Source organism: Bufo bufo, chromosome 7, assembly GCF_905171765.1.
Source record: "Bufo bufo chromosome 7, aBufBuf1.1, whole genome shotgun sequence".
NCBI lineage: Eukaryota > Metazoa > Chordata > Amphibia > Anura > Bufonidae > Bufo > Bufo bufo.
This window is the reverse complement of record NC_053395.1, coordinates 110,122,218-110,139,731: the sequence shown is the minus strand read 5'-3', so window position 1 is coordinate 110,139,731 and position 17,514 is coordinate 110,122,218. Positions and strand designations below refer to the sequence as shown.

At 47.6% G+C, this 17,514-nt stretch overlaps 1 protein-coding gene across 4 annotated transcripts in view; it reads left to right on the top strand.

Moving 5' to 3' along the window:
- LOC121009055 (glucose-1-phosphate thymidylyltransferase-like) overlaps nt 1–17,514 on the top strand; it is a 631,424-nt gene that overhangs the window by 453,516 nt on the left and 160,394 nt on the right. For all 4 annotated transcript variants that reach the window (XM_040441983.1, XM_040441982.1, XM_040441981.1 and 1 more), the window contains one exon: nt 14,016–14,095. In XM_040441983.1, the coding sequence (XP_040297917.1) occupies nt 14,016–14,095 (80 nt within the window). The remainder of the gene's footprint in view (nt 1–14,015; nt 14,096–17,514) is intronic.

Below are 17,514 nucleotides of genomic sequence, written 5' to 3'. Positions count from 1 at the left end.
TTGGGGAACTTTAATTACATGTGGAGGGAAGTATATTACAGGTATACTTAAAATAAACAAAAATGACGCCCAAAAGGAGAGAAAATTGATGAGAAAATCTCCCCAGCTAGCGCATAAACTGAAACTTGAGAGGACCGGAGGTAGTTCAATCTAAAACTTCACGTTTAATAGATGCTATTATAAAAGGATACAAACATAACATAGTGGCAGGTGTGTGCACACCACAATTGTGCCACAAACAAAATACACAAAGAGCAAATTATATTGCCATGAGTGACCATACATTCGCGGTCACAGCCACATGATCAAAATAGCACGATTTCCCAAAATCAGGTATGTATTCCGCTTAATAAAAGGAACAATCTTACCAGTGCATGGGAGTCACCTGGATATCGTCTTGTAGTTCCACAGATTAATCTTTAGTGCGGACAAGGTCCAGATGAAACTCACTGTCCCTAGAAAGCCCTGTCAAGCCTAGAATTCCCTATAGCCTGACCCAGGGCGGCCCGTCCAGAACCTAACCCTAAAATATTAGAGGCCCTGAACGTCCCTGCCTAAGTGTACTAACTGAATGAGGACCCCTAAGGCAGATAGAATCCCTACGTGTTTCGTCTGTCGTTACTAAAGCCCCAGACTCATCAGGGGATAAATAGCTGAAAGGGGGGGGGTAACCACCTGTAGCTGTTGTATGCTAAAGAAACCCCCCACTATCATTAGGGTATCCAGAGAATGATACCGGATATGAAAAGCTGAAATAGACCTAAAAGTGCAAAATAAGGACCAAGAGAGGTAAACTAAGGCGTATGGCTAATTAAGAAATACCCCCAACTGGTTATTCAAACGGTCCAATGGTCTAGAATAATCAGAGAACGGCATATGGCCCGTCCTCTACACGTGTGGTGTGAGCCAGCGTGTCTCACCGTCCGGCATATAAGCGCGCACAGGAGAGGCGTTAACCCCGCCTACCCGGCGGGAATCCCAGTAACCTCATCCGAACGTCACTGGCAGCTAGGGAGGACACTTGTGGGGACGCGGCCTTGGCGATGCGCTGAGATTGTGGTGTGTACCAGTGGCGTCTCTAGCTTTCAAATTTTGGGGGGGGCACACTGGGGGCCAGGACAAAAGTAGGGGGGGCAGCTATAACAACGATACATTTACACAAGTACGCTTAGAAATGCTGCAATACTTTACCCAATACTTAAAACCACAACAGGGAAGTAAAGTCCAGCTGTCTGTGGATGACACTTTTATAGAGAGGGGGATCTGTGGATGACACTGCTATGGGGGGATCTGTGGATGCCACATACCGTATATAGCATCTTATGCTATATGTGTCACCCACAAATCCACCCCATGACAGTGTCATCCCCATTTCCCCCTCCATAACAGTATCATCCACAGATCTCCCTCCCTATAACAGTATCATCCACAGATCTCCCTCCCTATAACAGTGTCATCCACAGATCTCCCTCCCTATAACAGTGTCATCCACAGATCTCCCTCCCTATAACAGTGTCATCCACAGATCTCCATCCCCGCCTCTCACAGGAGTGTACATATATAAAATAAACATATTTCACATGAACACTTACAATGACTTGGCTTGGCCCTTGGGGATCTCGGACGCCACTTCCACACTTTGGCCGGGGGCTCGGCGGAGCTGATGTTGTGATTTATCCTAATGAGAAAGATTTCATAATAAGGATTTGGAGAAGGGGCAGAGGGATAGCAGAGCAGGGAGAGGCTGGTGCTGCTACTAGGGGGTCATACCATGGGGGAGTAATAAAACCCACCATAATGCCCCCCAGTAGAAATAATTCTCCTTATAATGTGCAAAACATACCCCCTTATGCCCCCAGTTGAGCTAATGTCCTCCATAATGTGCCAGTATAAAATACCCCTATATAGTGCACCAGTAAATGCCTCCATAGTGCTCCTCTCCCCCCTTCCTGCTAGTGCCCCCCATAATGTACCAGTATAAAATGTCCCATATATCGTGCCCCAGTAGATGCCCTCAGTGTCCCCCATAATTTGCAAGTATAAAATACCCCTTCTTAGTGCCCCTGTAGATGACTCCATAGTACTCCTCAGTCCCCTTCTCCATAGTACCAACCATGTGTCCCAGTATAAAATGCTACTGTACAGAGCCTCCCATATAAAACACCCCTTCTTTGTGGCCTCAGTAGATGCCCCTATAGTGCCCACCAATAATGTGCCAGTAATAAGTGCCCTCAATAACGTGCCAGTAACAAGAGCCCCCATCGCGTGCCAGTAATAAGCCCCCATCACGTGCCAGTAAAAAGCCCCCATCACGTGCCAGTAATAAGCCCCCATCACGTGCCAGTAATAAGCCCCCCATCACGTGCCAGTAATAAGCTCCCCATCACGTGCCAGTAATAAGCCCCCATCACGTGCCAGTAATAAGCCCCCATCACGTGCCAGTAATAAGCCCCCCATTACGTGCCAGTAATAAGCCCCCCATCACGTGCCAGTAATAAGCCCCCCATCACGTGCCAGTAATAAGCCCCCCATCACGTGCCAGTATTAAGCCCCCCCATGTTCCAGTATTAAGTCCCCCCCATCATCATGTGCCAGTATTAAGTCCCCCCCATCATCATGTGCCAGTATTAAGTCCCCCCCATCATCATGTGCCAGTATTAAGTCCCCCCCATCATCATGTGCCAGTATTAAGTCCCCCCCATCATCATGTACCAGTATTAAGTCCCCCCTCATCATCATGTACCAGTATTAAGTCCCCCCCATCATCATGTGCCAGTATTGTAATAAGCCCCCCCAATGTGCCAGTAACACTATTGTAAAAAAAAAACAAAAAAAAAAAAAACCACTTATACTTACCTAAGTGTCAGCGATGCGATGCAGCCTCTTCCTGTGTCCCACGCTGTAATGTAAGGCTCAGGCGGCACGATGACGTCATTGCGCCCGCCTCTGATAGGCTGCCGGCCTAGTGCCTGCAGCCAGGGGCGTACATAAAAATCACTGGGCCCCATAGCAGGAATCTAAATTGGGCCCCCATTCCCCTTTTATAGCCCCTCCCTTTGTTCCATGAACTATTCTTGCTGCTACGTTTTATAATTTATGCCATCAGGGCCGGATTGGGATTACAAAACAGCCCTGGCACACAAAAGAGGTATAATAGATGCAGATGTATATTATATACAGCAGTGTACAGTTATGTGAGGTACGCGGTATAATATATGCAGTGTGTACAGGTATATAGTATATTCCCTAGTGTTCTGATATGTGAGGTACAGGGTATAATAGATGCAGTGTGTACAGGTATATAGTATATACAGCAGTGTACTGATATGTGAGGTACAGGGTATAATATATGCAGTGTATACAGGTATACAGTATATACAGTAGTGTAATATGTGAGGTACGAGGTATAATAGATGCAGTGTGTACAGGTATATAGTAAATACAGCAGTGTACTGACACCTCGTACCTCAGATATCAGTACACTGCTGTATATACTATATATCTGTACACACTGCATCTATTATACCTCGTACCTCACATATATAGTATATACAGAAGTGTACTGATATCTGTACACACAGCATCTATTATACCTCATACCTCACATATCAGTGCACTGCGGTATATACTATATATCTGTACATATTGCATCTATAATACTGTTTAATATATGCAGTGTGTGTGTATGTGTGTATATATATATATATATATATATATATATATATATATATATATATATATATATAGATGTGAGGCATACAAGGTATAATACTGTGGATGCAGTGTTTATAGAAATATGTGGTCAGTTATACATTATGGTCACTGTGTGGGAGGTACATGAGGTAGTGGTCACTAACTGTCTGAAGTATTATACATGAGTGAGCAATGAATAAAAACAGGGCATGGAGGGGGGGTAAATGATGAAAAGTGGAGGACCTCCTCTTACCACTCCATTCCAGTTTGTATGGATCCATGCAGAGCTGCTTGTGAACTTGGCAGATATACCTTTGAAACCTAGGAACTACACCATTTTTGGTGCAATTCCTTTGCTAGATTCTGCAGGACCTGTGATGTTGAAGATGATTTCATCACAGGTCCTGGCAGATGCACTGTTCTAACCTGGGAACTACACTTTACACTGTGCAGTTCCCTTACAGGACCTGTAATGACATCATCAAAGGTCCTTTAGCTTTAGAAAGATAAACAGGAGCAATTAGGGGGCGGGGCCTCTCCTCCACTTCGGGCCTGCCTGCAGCCTATCAGAGGAAGGGGAAGGGACACGCCTCTCCCTCCCCTGCACCTCAGCTCCGCTGGCACAGGCAGTTTACAATGGAGATGAGCGCAATGGAAGCGCTCATCTCCCTGTGCCCAGCGGCGGCGGCTCACTTGGGGGGGGGTCATTTTAGTTGGGGGGGCACATGGGGGGGGCACAGCATGATGTAGGGGGGGCCGTGGCCCCCTCTGGCCCCCCCCTGGCGACGCCACTGGTGTGTACTGTGCACACACCTAGCACTATATGTTTGTATCCTTTTATAATAGCATCTATTAAACGTTAAGTTTTAGATTGAACTACCTCCGGTCCTCTCAAGTTACAAGTATACTTACCCTCTGCAGAGCAGCCCTTCATAAGATCCTCTTCACGGTCACGTGACCGCCCCAAATGCAGTTTCTAGGCTTCCGGTCCAGTGCCGTCTTCTTTTCCTACCTGAGGCAGGAAACGGAACATCATCGCTGACGTCACTGCCTCCTGCTGGCCTTCTCAGGTCCCAACTCATGTACACTACTGCGCATGCGTCGGGACCGGCCGTCTCTTTTCAGTGTACAGGATTCTATGAGAAGCCTGTACTGACTGATGCACAGCGCAATGTAAGCACTGTGTATGAGTCTCTCTGGCTGATAGCTATGCTTTACAGGTCATTAGGGCACTGTGGATGGCATAGGGGACACATGAGGGGCACTGTGTGTAACGGACCGTTTCAGCAGACAAGGGGTTAAAATCCATTTAGGCGATATGCCCCTTTCTGAGAGACAGGCACAGCTACTGCAGAACACCAAACTCCCGAACTGGATACAAAATAGCACTCCAAACTGGAACCTCACGAATAGCTGCTAGCAGACTAACAGCAATCAGCTTACACTCCTGGCAATCAGTCTCTAACAGCATATAGCGGATCCCCCCAATAACGAGACAAGGCTCCGTGTTGAGGGTCAAGCAGTGGTCTGACTGTACTTCAAGTACAGCCTCTTTTATTCATAAACCACAAACATAGTACTGCCCACAGGGTTTTGAAATACAACCAATCAGTAATTTACAACACATACAATGTAAGTACAGCAACCAATCGTTCACGCCCCCAGAGGACCAGAAGGGAGACTGCGACACAGGACAGATACAACATATCCCCACAATGCATCATGGTTTCCTCCTCTCTGTCCTGGAGACAACCGAGGAGCAATCCAATTATCTCTCAGGACAAAGGGAAATCGCCAATACACATGTGGATACAACAGGACAGACATCACCATTTAAACACACAATGGGACAATGGCACAATAGAAACACACCCAGCTTATTCCTCCCAAGCTGACAAGTTACACTTATTATAAATTGTTACAACTTTGTGAGTTTACATTGTCCATACATATAACTTACATCAATTTAAACAGTATAACTTGGGGACAAACCTATCCAAAATTCACTTGAATAGGTTCAGGGGTTTAAAAGTTAGTATGGGCCATAATCCTGAGGCAAGAGGCTTTTAAACAGGCCTCTCCAAAACCCAGTGGCGAGGTTGGTTTCGCCACACATCTCCCCCCCCCAGGGAAGACTAACCAGATACCTGACCTCACGGTCAGTACCTGAGTTAGTCTGGCAGTCCACCCACAACCCAATACTGGACCTGTTGAATTTGGTAGCCTGTCTGTCCAGTGAGTCCACAAGGTTATGTTGGTAGCTGGTACTCCCGGTCTCTGTGTTGCTCCCTGGCTTGGAGTGGAGGTTGCTTTGTGGGCAGGTATCAGCGGTACTCTGCCCTGGTGCCAGCGTTACCATGGAAGAAGCCTGGTTGTGGGAGGGGGAGACCGACTGTCTCTACCCCCTGTGCTGTAAGTGCAGAGACCACGGTCCCATCTGCACTGTTGTGGGGCTTACTGTCTCCCCCTGGTGCGTTAAGCTGCCGCTGGGGAGAGGGGGTAATGAGCTCCTCTCCCATACATACTTCCTGCCACTGGGGAGGGCGACCGACCGTCTCCGCTCCCAATACAGTGTCCTGCTGCTGGGGAAAGGAGACTGGGCTCTATTCCCTGCTGGACACTGCCGTTGGGGAACAGGACCGACTGTCTCTGCCCCCTGTAACTTTGCCTGCCGCTGGGGAATGGAGACTGGGCTCCCAATTCCCTGTACATCACTCGGCCGCTGGGGAATGGAGACTGGGCTCCGAATTCCCTGTACATCACACGGCCGCTGGGGAATGGAGACTGGGCTCCCAATTCCCTGTACATCACACGGCCGCTGGGGAATGGAGACTGGGCTCCCAATTCCCAAAAAATCATGCTGCTGCTGGGGGGCAGGAACAACTACCTCTGCCCCCTGTAACTCAGCCTGCCGCTGGGGAGGGAGGACGCTGCTCTCCTCTCCCTGCATTTCACACTGCCTTCCCGGCATATCACCCTGCTGCTGGGGGGCAGGAACAACTACCTCTGCCCCCTGTAACTCAGCCTGCCGCTGGGGAATGGAGACTGGGCTCCCAATTCCCTGCTGGACACTCTGCCGCTGGGGAGAGGAGACTGAGCTCTCTCTGTCCCGCAACTGTAACTTCCGATGGAGGTCCACCCAACGTGGCAGCTGACCGTCACCTTCTGCCCGGTATAGTAGGGTCTTGAACACTAGACTCCTCACGAACTTCACGGATTTCTCAGCTGGATTGGGTCTGAAGAAGTTCAGCCGCAACCACATCATACGGTCAAATTCCTCAACAGAGTATCTGTACTCCACTGCTGGTTCCATCCTGGTGCTTTTAGGGTCGCTGTACTGAGACATGCGTTGCCCTTAAGTTGTAAAATCCAAAGAAATGGTGTCTCCTGTGGCTGTCCTTCTGGCTGTAGGAACGATCCCGCTGCTTGCCACCAATGTAATGGACCGTTTCAGCAGACAAGGGGTTAAAATCCGTTTAGGCGATATGCCCCTTTCTGAGAGACAGGCACAGCTACTGCAGAACACCAAACTCCCGAACTGGATACAAAATAGCACTCCAAACTGGAACCTCACGAATAGCTGATAGCAGACGAACAGGAATCAGCTTACACTCCTGGCAATCAGTCTCTAACAGCATACAGCGGATCCCCCCAATAACGAGACAAGGCTCTGTGTTGAGGGTCAAGCAGTGGTCTGACTGTACTTCAAGTACAGCCTCTTTTATTCATAAACCACAAACATAGTACTGCCCACAGGGTTTTGAAATACAACCAATCAGTAATTTACAACACATACAATGTAAGTACAGCAACCAATCGTTCACGCCCCCAGAGGACCAGAAGGGAGACTGCGACACAGGACAGATACAACATATCCCCACAATGCATCATGGTTTCCTCCTCTGTCCTGGAGACAACCGAGGAGCAATCCAATTATCTCTCAGGACAAAGGGAAATCGCCAATACACATGTGGATACAACAGGGCAGACATCACCATTTAAACACACAATGGGACAATGGCACAATAGAAACACACCCAGCATATTCCTCCCAAGCTGACAAGTTACACTTATTATAAATTGTTACAACTTTGTGAGTTTACATTGTCCATACATATAACTTACATCAATTTAAACAGTATAACTTGGGGACAAACCTATCCAAAATTCACTTGAATAGGTTCAGGGGTTTAAAAGTTAGTATGGGCCATAATCCTGAGGCAAGAGGCTTTTAAACAGGCCTTTCCAAAACCCAGTGGCGAGGTTGGTTTCGCCACACTGTGGATGGCAAAGGGGGCACATGAGGGGCACTGTGGATGGCAATGGGGCACATGAGGGGCACTGTGGATGGCAACGGGGCACATGAGGGGCACTGGATAGCAAAGGAGGCACAGGGTGGCACACAGGAGGCACCGTGGATGGCAATGGGGGCACTGGATGGCACACAAGGGGCACCGTTGATGGAAATGGGGGCACTGGATATCACACGAGGGGCAAACGGGGATGGAAGGGGGCACTAGATGGCACATGAGGGGCATCATGGATGGCAAAGGGGGCACTGGATGGCACATGAGGGGCACTGTGGATGGCAATAGGGGCTCTGGATGGTACACAAGGGGTACTGTGGATGGCAAAGGGGGTACTGGATGGCACACAAAGGGCACTTGATGGCACACGAGGTGCACTGTGGATGGCAATGGGGACACTGGATGGCACACAAGGGGCACTGGGGATGGCGAAGGGGGCACTGGATAGCGCACTGGATGGCACACTGGGGGCACTGGATGGCACACTGGGGGCACTGGATTGTATACAAGGGGCACAGGATGGCACATGAGAATGGCAATGGAAGGACTGGATGGCACAATGAGGGCACTGGATGTTAAAGAGGACCTTTCACCTTGAAAAACATTGTGAACTAAGTATGCTGCCATGGAGAGCGGCGGCCGGGGATCTCACTGCACTTGCTATTATCCCTGAGCGCCGCTCCGTTCTCCCGTTATGCCCTCTGGTATCTTTACTCACTAAGTTATAGTAGGCGGTGTCTGCCCTTGTCCTGTGGGTGTCTCCTTCTCCTAGGCTGTAGCGCTGGCCAATCGCAGCGCACAGCTCACAGCCTGGGAGAAAAAAACCTCCCAGGCTGTGAGCTCTGCGCTGCAATTGGCCAGCGCTACAGCCTAGGAGAAGGAGACACCCACAGGACAAGGGCAGACACCGCCTACTATAACTTAGTGAGTAAAGATACCGGAGGGCATAACGGGAGAACGGAGCGGCGCCCAGGGATGATAGTAAGTGCAGTGAGATCCCTGGGCGCCGCTCTCCATGGCAGCATACTTAGTTCACAATGTTTTTCAAGGTGAAAGGTCTTCTTTAAATAAGGAGCACTGTGGATGTCACTGTCACTGTTATGGGCGCTCAGTATAAGTGATAGGGCTCATGCACGGAACCATATCTGTTTTGCGGTCTGCAAGTCGCGGATCCACTAAATAAGGTTAATGTCCGTGTGCAATTCACATTTTTTTGCATTGAGTTTTATGGCTTTTAGATCTGCATTATGAGGACCAGAATAGGGCATGTTCTATATTTTATAATAAACGTATAGGGTGGCTCACCCCTCAATGACCTTGGATAGGTGCTAAAACCCAAAGATTGAATCACCCTGTTCAATAAATGCAAAATAATAATCCAATTGGCCTGGATGGGCAAGCACTCAAAACATCATGGATAGGGCGGAACAATTTATTAGGTACATTAACACTTCATTAAAATGCATAAAATAGCAACAATAAAATAAGCAACAATAAAATTAAATAAAATGGTCACTTAGGAGGAAGAACTGAAATACGGATGTGGAAAACAGGTCATCAGTGTGTTTTCTACATCCGTATGTCAGTTCCAGTATAGATAGAACATGTCCTATTCTGGTCCTCAAATTCATGGAAGTCAACAGGACTGCAAAAAAATGTGGATCACAAAATGGATATGGTCATGTGCATAAGGGTTTAGATACACAGCTCAGCAGGCAGGATCATACAAAATGGGATTAGATATACACTTCAGCAGACTGTATCACACAAAATGGGATTAGATACACCGCTAAGCAGGCTGTATCATACAAGATGGGATTAGATATACACTTCAGCAGGCTGCATCACACACACCAGGCTGTGTATCAGGCACACATACATACTAGGATTAGATACAGATGTGTTTGGATATGCTTGCTGTTTATCACACTCTGGAGATGGTTAGGGAAGAGCCTGTGGATGGTCAGTGATTGGATTTAGACGCTGTGTGCAGAAAGATGGACACAGAAGTTGTAGTGGGTGTAGCTGCTGCAGACAGAGGTGTGTGGGGGCGTGGTCAGCCTGTGACTCATCACTGTGCAGTGCAGCCAGGCTTCTGTATCAATAAAGTTATGTACAGTGGCGTGCCTATGGGGGGGGGGGGGGGGGGGGCGGGGCGGTTCGCCCCGGGTGCCGGTGTTCTGCCAAATCTTTATACCTTGCGAAAAGTCTATACCGGAAGCGACGCAGCCGCAACGGAAGTGATGCGGCCGCACAGAAATCAGCTGGAGGAGGTTGTGCGCGGCACTGCGCAAGCGCACATCCATCGGATTAGCAAAGAATTATTGCAGCGCCGCGATAGAAGTACTTCGTACACCGCGCGTGCGCACTTAGGGCTATAGAGATTTTGCAGCGCAAAATGTTTCATCAGATCTCCCTACCCCTGAGTGCGCAGGCGCCCACAATTTATCAGTTGTAGTTCAGCTCTACTATGTGGTGAGCTCGGTATTCAGCACTCAGCTCTGCGGTAAGGATGAACTGCAACTGATGATTTGTGGGCGCCTGCGCACTCAGGGGTAGGGAGATCTGATGAAACATTATGCGCGGTGTACGAAGTACTTCTATCGCGGCGCTGCAATAATTCTCTGCTAAGCCGGTGGATGTGCGCTTCTCCAGCTGATTTCTGTGCGGCCGCGTCACTTCCGGTGCAGCCGTGTCACTTCCGGTATAGACTTTTCGCAAGGTATAGAGATTTGGCAGAACACCGGCTCTCGGGGGTGCAATGAGCGCCTCCATCAATAGAGATCGAAGCACTCATTGCTGGAGGGCTGACGTGCCCACATACTGCGGCGGGGCACAGGAGCGCATAGTTCCCTGCCCCGCCGTCGATCACCGCCATAGGCTTCAGGTCTAGTAGGTAGTGAAATCCCGGTGCAGGCGTGCATGATGACATCATCGCGCGCGCCTGCGCCAGGACCCAGCAGCACAGTGATGTGTTTGCGCCTTCCTCTGCGAGCAAGCGCAGGTGAGTATTTAGCTTTTTTATTTATTTTTTATGTGCCAACTTTAGGGGACATGGGGGGACACACAGCAGGACATGTGGGGGGGAAATATCATGGTGGGATACTGTGTGGGGGCAAATTATTATGTAGGGGCAGTGTGGAGGAAATTACTGTGGGGGGGCAGTGTGGGGGAAATTACTGTGGGGGAGGCAGTGTGGGGGAAACTATTGTGTGGGGGAAATTACTGTGTGGGGGCAATGTGGGGGAAAATTATTGTGTGGGGGGAATTACAGTATAAGGGCAGTGTGGGGGAAATTACTGTGTGGGGCAAATTACTATATGGGGCAGTGTGGGGGAAATTACTGTATGGGGGCAGTGGGGGGAAATTACTATATGGGGGCAGTGTGGGGGAAATTATTATGGGGGGCAGTGTGGGGGAAATTATTATGGGGGGCAGTGTGGGGGAAATTACTGTGGGGAGCAAATAACTATATGGGGCAGTGTGGGGGAAATAACTATATGGGGCAGTGTGGGGGAAATTACTATGTGGGGGCAGTGTGGGGGAAATTACTATGTGGGGGCAGTGTGGGGGAAATTACTATGTGGGGGCAGTGTGGGGGAAATTTTTATGGGGGGCAGTGTGGGGGAAATTACTATATGGGGGCAGCGTGGGGGGTGTTGCTATTTGGGAGGCACTGTAGGGGCCAATCTATTATTTCTGGGCACACTATACAGGGATTATTACCTGGAGCACAATATAGGGTGTTATTACTGGGGGCACTCTAGGGGACATTATTACTGCTGTAGACACTATAGGGACATTTGGGGTAATTTATCAAACTGGTGTAAAGTAGAACTGGCTTAGTTGCCCATAGCAGCCAATCAGATTCCGCCTTTCATATTTGACAGCTCTTTTGGAAATACAGTTCTACTTTACACCAGTTTGATAAATGACCCCAATTATGTCTACTGGGGTCACTATTTTTTCAGCAGTATAGTACCTAGGGCATTGGAGGGCACAACGGGCACAGTATTGGGGGTGGCAGCAGGATAACACTGTGGGGATACCAGGATGGGGAGGTTGATGGAAAAACGGAGAAATCTAATGTGTCTGTGTTACAAACTCTGTAGAGACGAGATGCGGCTGAAAGAATTTGTCATGGCGGTCTAACGGAGGAGAAGAGGAAAGAGAAGGTCTACATGACAGGAGATGTCCCTGGATGTAAGAGGTATGTGGTCAAGTATTAAGGAGGGGGTGCCAGAGAAAGGACCTGCCCCGGGTGCCAAACACCCTAGGCCAGTGATGGTGAACCTTTTAGAGACCGAGTGCCCAAACTGTAACCCAAAACCCACTTATTTATCACAAAGTGCCAACACAGCAATTTACCCTGAATACTACAGTCCAATATAGTATATCTTCCATGTACTTTATCATTTAGATATAATAGCCTGCCTACATTCAATGCGCTGCCCGTGCCGTTCAAAGTGCGCCCTGCGCTGATGAATGGCAGGAAGAGTCTAACCATAGACTTTTTCCAGGGCATGGGTGCCCACAGAGAGGGCTCTGAGTGCCGCCTCTGGCACCCGTGCCATAGGTTCGCCATCACTGCCCTAGGCACTCCACTGGTTACAGTATATATTCAACAAAACAAGGGAAAAAAGTAAACAGATCTGCCAGGATAATGTGATGTCTTCCAGGGAGGAAGGAAAGCTCAGACATGAAAAACAGGTATTGGGGGCATATGTATGCATGGAGAGGGGTGTTAGGAGCACATAAAAAGAATTTTGATTTTGGGACCGGACAGCCTCTCTAACTAACTGCACACACCAAAACCAGCTGGTTCCTAAGACAGCCAACTAATATAAATCTGCTACACAGCTTGTGCCCCCTGTAAATTCAGTTATTAAAGGGAACCTGTCACCTCCCAAAACCATCCCAAGCCGCCAGCAGTACCTGCGTGTAGCCCGCAGTGTGTTTCTGATGATGCCTTTCTTCCTGAAGGCAGATGCAGCAAAAGTACTGAAAACGTTGTTTTATCCCCTGCCCGGCGCGCTTCTCCACACATGCTTGAAGTCAAGGAGGCAGAGGCCTCATTGCTTCAAGTCACGGTAACCGCGCCCCCTTCCCTGCCCTTTTGCTATCACAGCGAAGGGACAGGGAAGGGGACGCGGTTACCGTGACTTGAAGCAATGAGGCCTCTGCCTCCTTGACTTCAAGCATGTGTGGAGAAGCGCGCCGGGCAGTAAACGTTTTCAGTACTTTTGCTGCCTCGGCCTCCAGGAAGAAAGGCATCATCAGAAACACACTGCTGGCGGCTTGGGATGGTTTTGGGAGGTGACAGGTTCCCTTTAAATAACTACCTGACAAATGTTTCTCTCTGGCAACAGCTTATCTCCATTACGAACAAATAATCCAACATATTTGATCCTTCTTTCCCTGAAATCCTCCTCCAGGAGAGAGTTGGCTGTTCAGACCAAAATAATCAAGTTCCTGTAAGGTTCAGATAAGGTGTATGGGTATTTCTTGTTCAATTGTTTTTTTTTAATCTATAGAAAATTGATTTAAAGGGTTGTGCAATATCTGATGGTTGGTTTGCAATAGCTGATGGCTGTTTGAAGAAGTAGCGACGCTTGTGCGAGCGCTACTTTCTTCCTTGCTTGAATGGGACAAGCATTTGTAATTACATTGCACTACCACTGTGAGATGAAGATGAAGAAGCAGTGCTCGTATGAGCACTGCCTCCTTTTGAAACAGCCGATCGCTGGTGGTGGCGGGGGTCGAATCCACACAATCAGATATTGATGACCTATCTTGAGGATACTGGCTGCACAACCCCTTTAAATGACTGAAAGGCATTGTGAGATGCACCCCAAAACAATTTGTGAGTGTGAGGAAAATCTAGTCTAAAACCCTTCCGGTCCAATGCTAGTCCCAACCCTGTATTCACAGTGGAGTAAAATGATAATAACATAATACTTACAATAATATATTGTTTTCTTTTGTCTATCTTTCACTTCATCTGTTTTATTTTAGAATCGTCTAGGTGCTGTGTCTTGCCTCCAACTAATTATTGAAACATTTCAAATAGATGACAGCATAATAGTTATTGGAGGGTATGTATGCTTTACAATATTGTAATGGTACAGTTTCTTATATGAAATTTTCTCTGACTATGGTTACCAGTGAATAATGTTAAAAACTGTATAAACAACATGTTACGGATGCCAGTAATTTCACCTTTGAAGGAGTTTCCAGTTTTTTCTAAATGATGGCCTATGCTAGGATACTTGCTGATCAGCTGTTTGATTGTAGCTTTGGCTCCAGAACTACAGAGTTCAATCAACCTTGTGGTGGAGGGATAGATCATCAATATCGGATCGGCAGGGGTCCGAATACCGACACCCCTGCTGATCAGCTGTTTGAAGAGAAGGCAGCACTCATATGAGTGCTTCCTTCTCTGCTCGGTTCACCTGCTCGCCGCACCTATTGCAGTAGTGAGCGGGTGTAATTACAAGTAGGGCATCCCTATTCACTTCTGTGGGATGGTTCTTTCTGTTCAAGTGCATAGGACAGAGCTGTCCCATAAAAGTGAAAGGAGACACCATACTTGTAATTACACCTGCTCACCACTGCAATTGCAGCAAGCAGGTAAACAGAGCTGCTTTCTCTTCAAACAGCTGATCGGCAGGGGTTCTGGGCATCAGACCCCCGCCAATCTGATATTGATGAACTATCCTGAAGCTAGGTCATCAATAGTTAAAAGCAGACAACCCCTTTAACTAGGAATGCACCCTTCCACTCTTGTTGCGCTCTAGGTAATAGTCTACTGTTGCCCATTGTGCTATCCAATACCCCCAAATACTTACATATGGTACTTAACAGATAGTACTCCCATAGTAATATTGCTCCCAGACTGCCCAAATAGTAATAGTGCCCCCTACAGTACCCCCAATAGCAAAAATGCCCCCCAGGACTGCCCCCATTAGTAGTAATGCACTCAATATTGTGCCCCATAATAATAATGTCTCCACAGAACCCCCAGTAGTAATAATGCTCCCATAGTGTCCTCAGTAAAAACAACCTCCAATTATAGTGCCCCCAGCAGTAACAAGGCCCCTCTGTAAGGCACCCCTTTATAACCCACAATAGTAAGCCCATTTATAACATACCCCACAGTAGTAATAAGGCCCCATTTAGTAGCACCAATATTTATATTAGTAGCACCAGTATTTATAAAGCCCCACTGTAGTGCCCCTGTAGTTATAAAGACTCCCTGTAGTTCTCCCTTTATATAATGCCCCCACTTCCCCCATGTAGTTCTCGTATGTATAATGTCCCCCCCCCCCTGTAGTGCCCTCAATTATTATAATGCCCCTCTGCAGTGTTAGTATGTATAATGCTCTCAGATCCCCTGTAGTCCCCTATACTATGATGCCCCCTATAGTGCTAGTATGTATAATGCTCTGACATCACCTGCAATGGCCCTTGTAGTATAATGCCCCCTGTAGTATAATGGACCCTGAAGTCTCCCTGTAGTATAATGCACCCCTGTAGTATAATGTGCGCCTGTAGTCCCCCTGTGGTATACTGCACCTCCTGTACTAAAATGCACACCTTTAGTTCCCTACTTAATATAGGTCCCCCTGTAGGGATTTTAGATATAATGCTTTCCCCCATAGTTCTCTACTAAGTATAATGTCCCCCGTGGGGTTGTATATAATAATGATCTCTCCATTTGTATCCTCAGTAGTGCCAAGATAAATATATATATAAAAAAATTAAAAATAAAAAAACATTAAGTACTTACATGTGTCACTCTATGCCACTGTCTGAGATACAGGCCACCGTCTGTGAGCTGTGTTGCCGCCTCCCTGTGCAGGCGGTCACAATGACATCAACGCATCCTCCTTCACCAGGTCTTAGGTGCCGCAATTACCTAGACACAGACATGACCATGTGATCATGTCACCTGAGATCTGGCACAGGAGGTTGTGATGGTGGCATCGCAACCTACTGCGCCGTTCTACTACCTCATAGGCTTCAGGCCTAGTTCCCTGAGAGTTATGAGGCTGAACGGTGGGAATGGGAACCATAGGCTCCCATGCCCTGCTGCAAAGTGCCACCCTCTGAGGCAGTTGGGCTGCTGCCCATGACAGAAGTGGCCCTGGGCGGCCCTAAATATCTACTGGAGACCAGCCCAGGGGTATATGCCACCCTGTCAATCGGCCCAGCCCACCCCTGATATTAATGTATATATATGGTACAGTATATATGAATATAAAATTAGCTTATTCAGGCGGCCATATTTTGGGTCTTTGTGAGTCTACACAAACTATACTGGACAGCGTATAGTCTCCCAAAAATATGACCACCTGAATAAGATAGCAAAGTAATCACTCCTGACCAGATTCAGGAGGTCCCCGCCAGTCTTATTTTACTTGCCCTGCAGTGATGAAGTCACATAAATCAGCTTGACTGCCGTGGTCATGTCCATGTACAGCATGTCAGCACTGCTGCAAATATATACAGTGAGGAACAGAAGTATTTTGAACACCCTGCGATTTTGCAAGTTCTCCCACTCAGAAATCATGGAGGGGTCTGAAATTCACATTGTAGGTGCATTCCCACTCTGAGAGACAGAATTTATAAAAAAATAAAAATAAAAAAAACACAGGAAATCACATTGTAAGAATTTATTTGTCTTGCACTGCTGAAAATAAGTATTTAAACACCTGAGAAACAGCAAGAATTCTGTCTCTCAAAAGTCTACCTCTACTCCACTCCACAATCTAACTTAGTAGCACCTGTCTGAGCTCTTCAAAGACCCCTGTCCACCCCACAGTCAGTCAGACGCCAACTACTACCATGGGCAAGACCAAAGAGCTGTCAAAAGACACCAGAGACAAAATTGTGGACCTCCACAAGGCTGGAAAGGGCAATTGCCAAACAGCTTGGTGAAAATAGATCAACTGTTGGAGCAATTGTTAGAAAATGGAAGAGGCTAAAGACAACTGTCACTCTCCCTCGGACTGGGGCTCCATGCAAGATCTCACCTCGTAGGGTATCACTGATGATAAGAAAGGTGAGGAATCAGCCCAGAACTACAAGGGAGGAGCTGGTCAATGACATGAAGAGAGCTGGGACCACAGTTTCAAAGGTCACTGTAGGTAGAACACTACGACGTCATGGTTTCAAATCATGCATTGCACAGAAGGTTCCCCTGCTCAAGTCATCACATGTCCAGGCCTGTCTGAAGTTTGCCAATGACCATCTGGATGATCCAGAGGAGGCATGGGAGAAAGTCATGTGGTCAGATGAGACCAAAGTAGAACTTTTTGGTCTAAACTTCACTCGTCGTGTTTGGAGGAAAAAGAAGGATGAGTTGCATCCCAAGAACACCATCCCTACTATGAAGCATGGGGGTGGTAACATCATGCTTTTGGGGGTGCTTTTCTGCGAAGGGGACAGTACAACTGCACTGTATTACGGAGAGGATGAATGGGGCCATTTATTGTGAGATTTTGAGTAACAA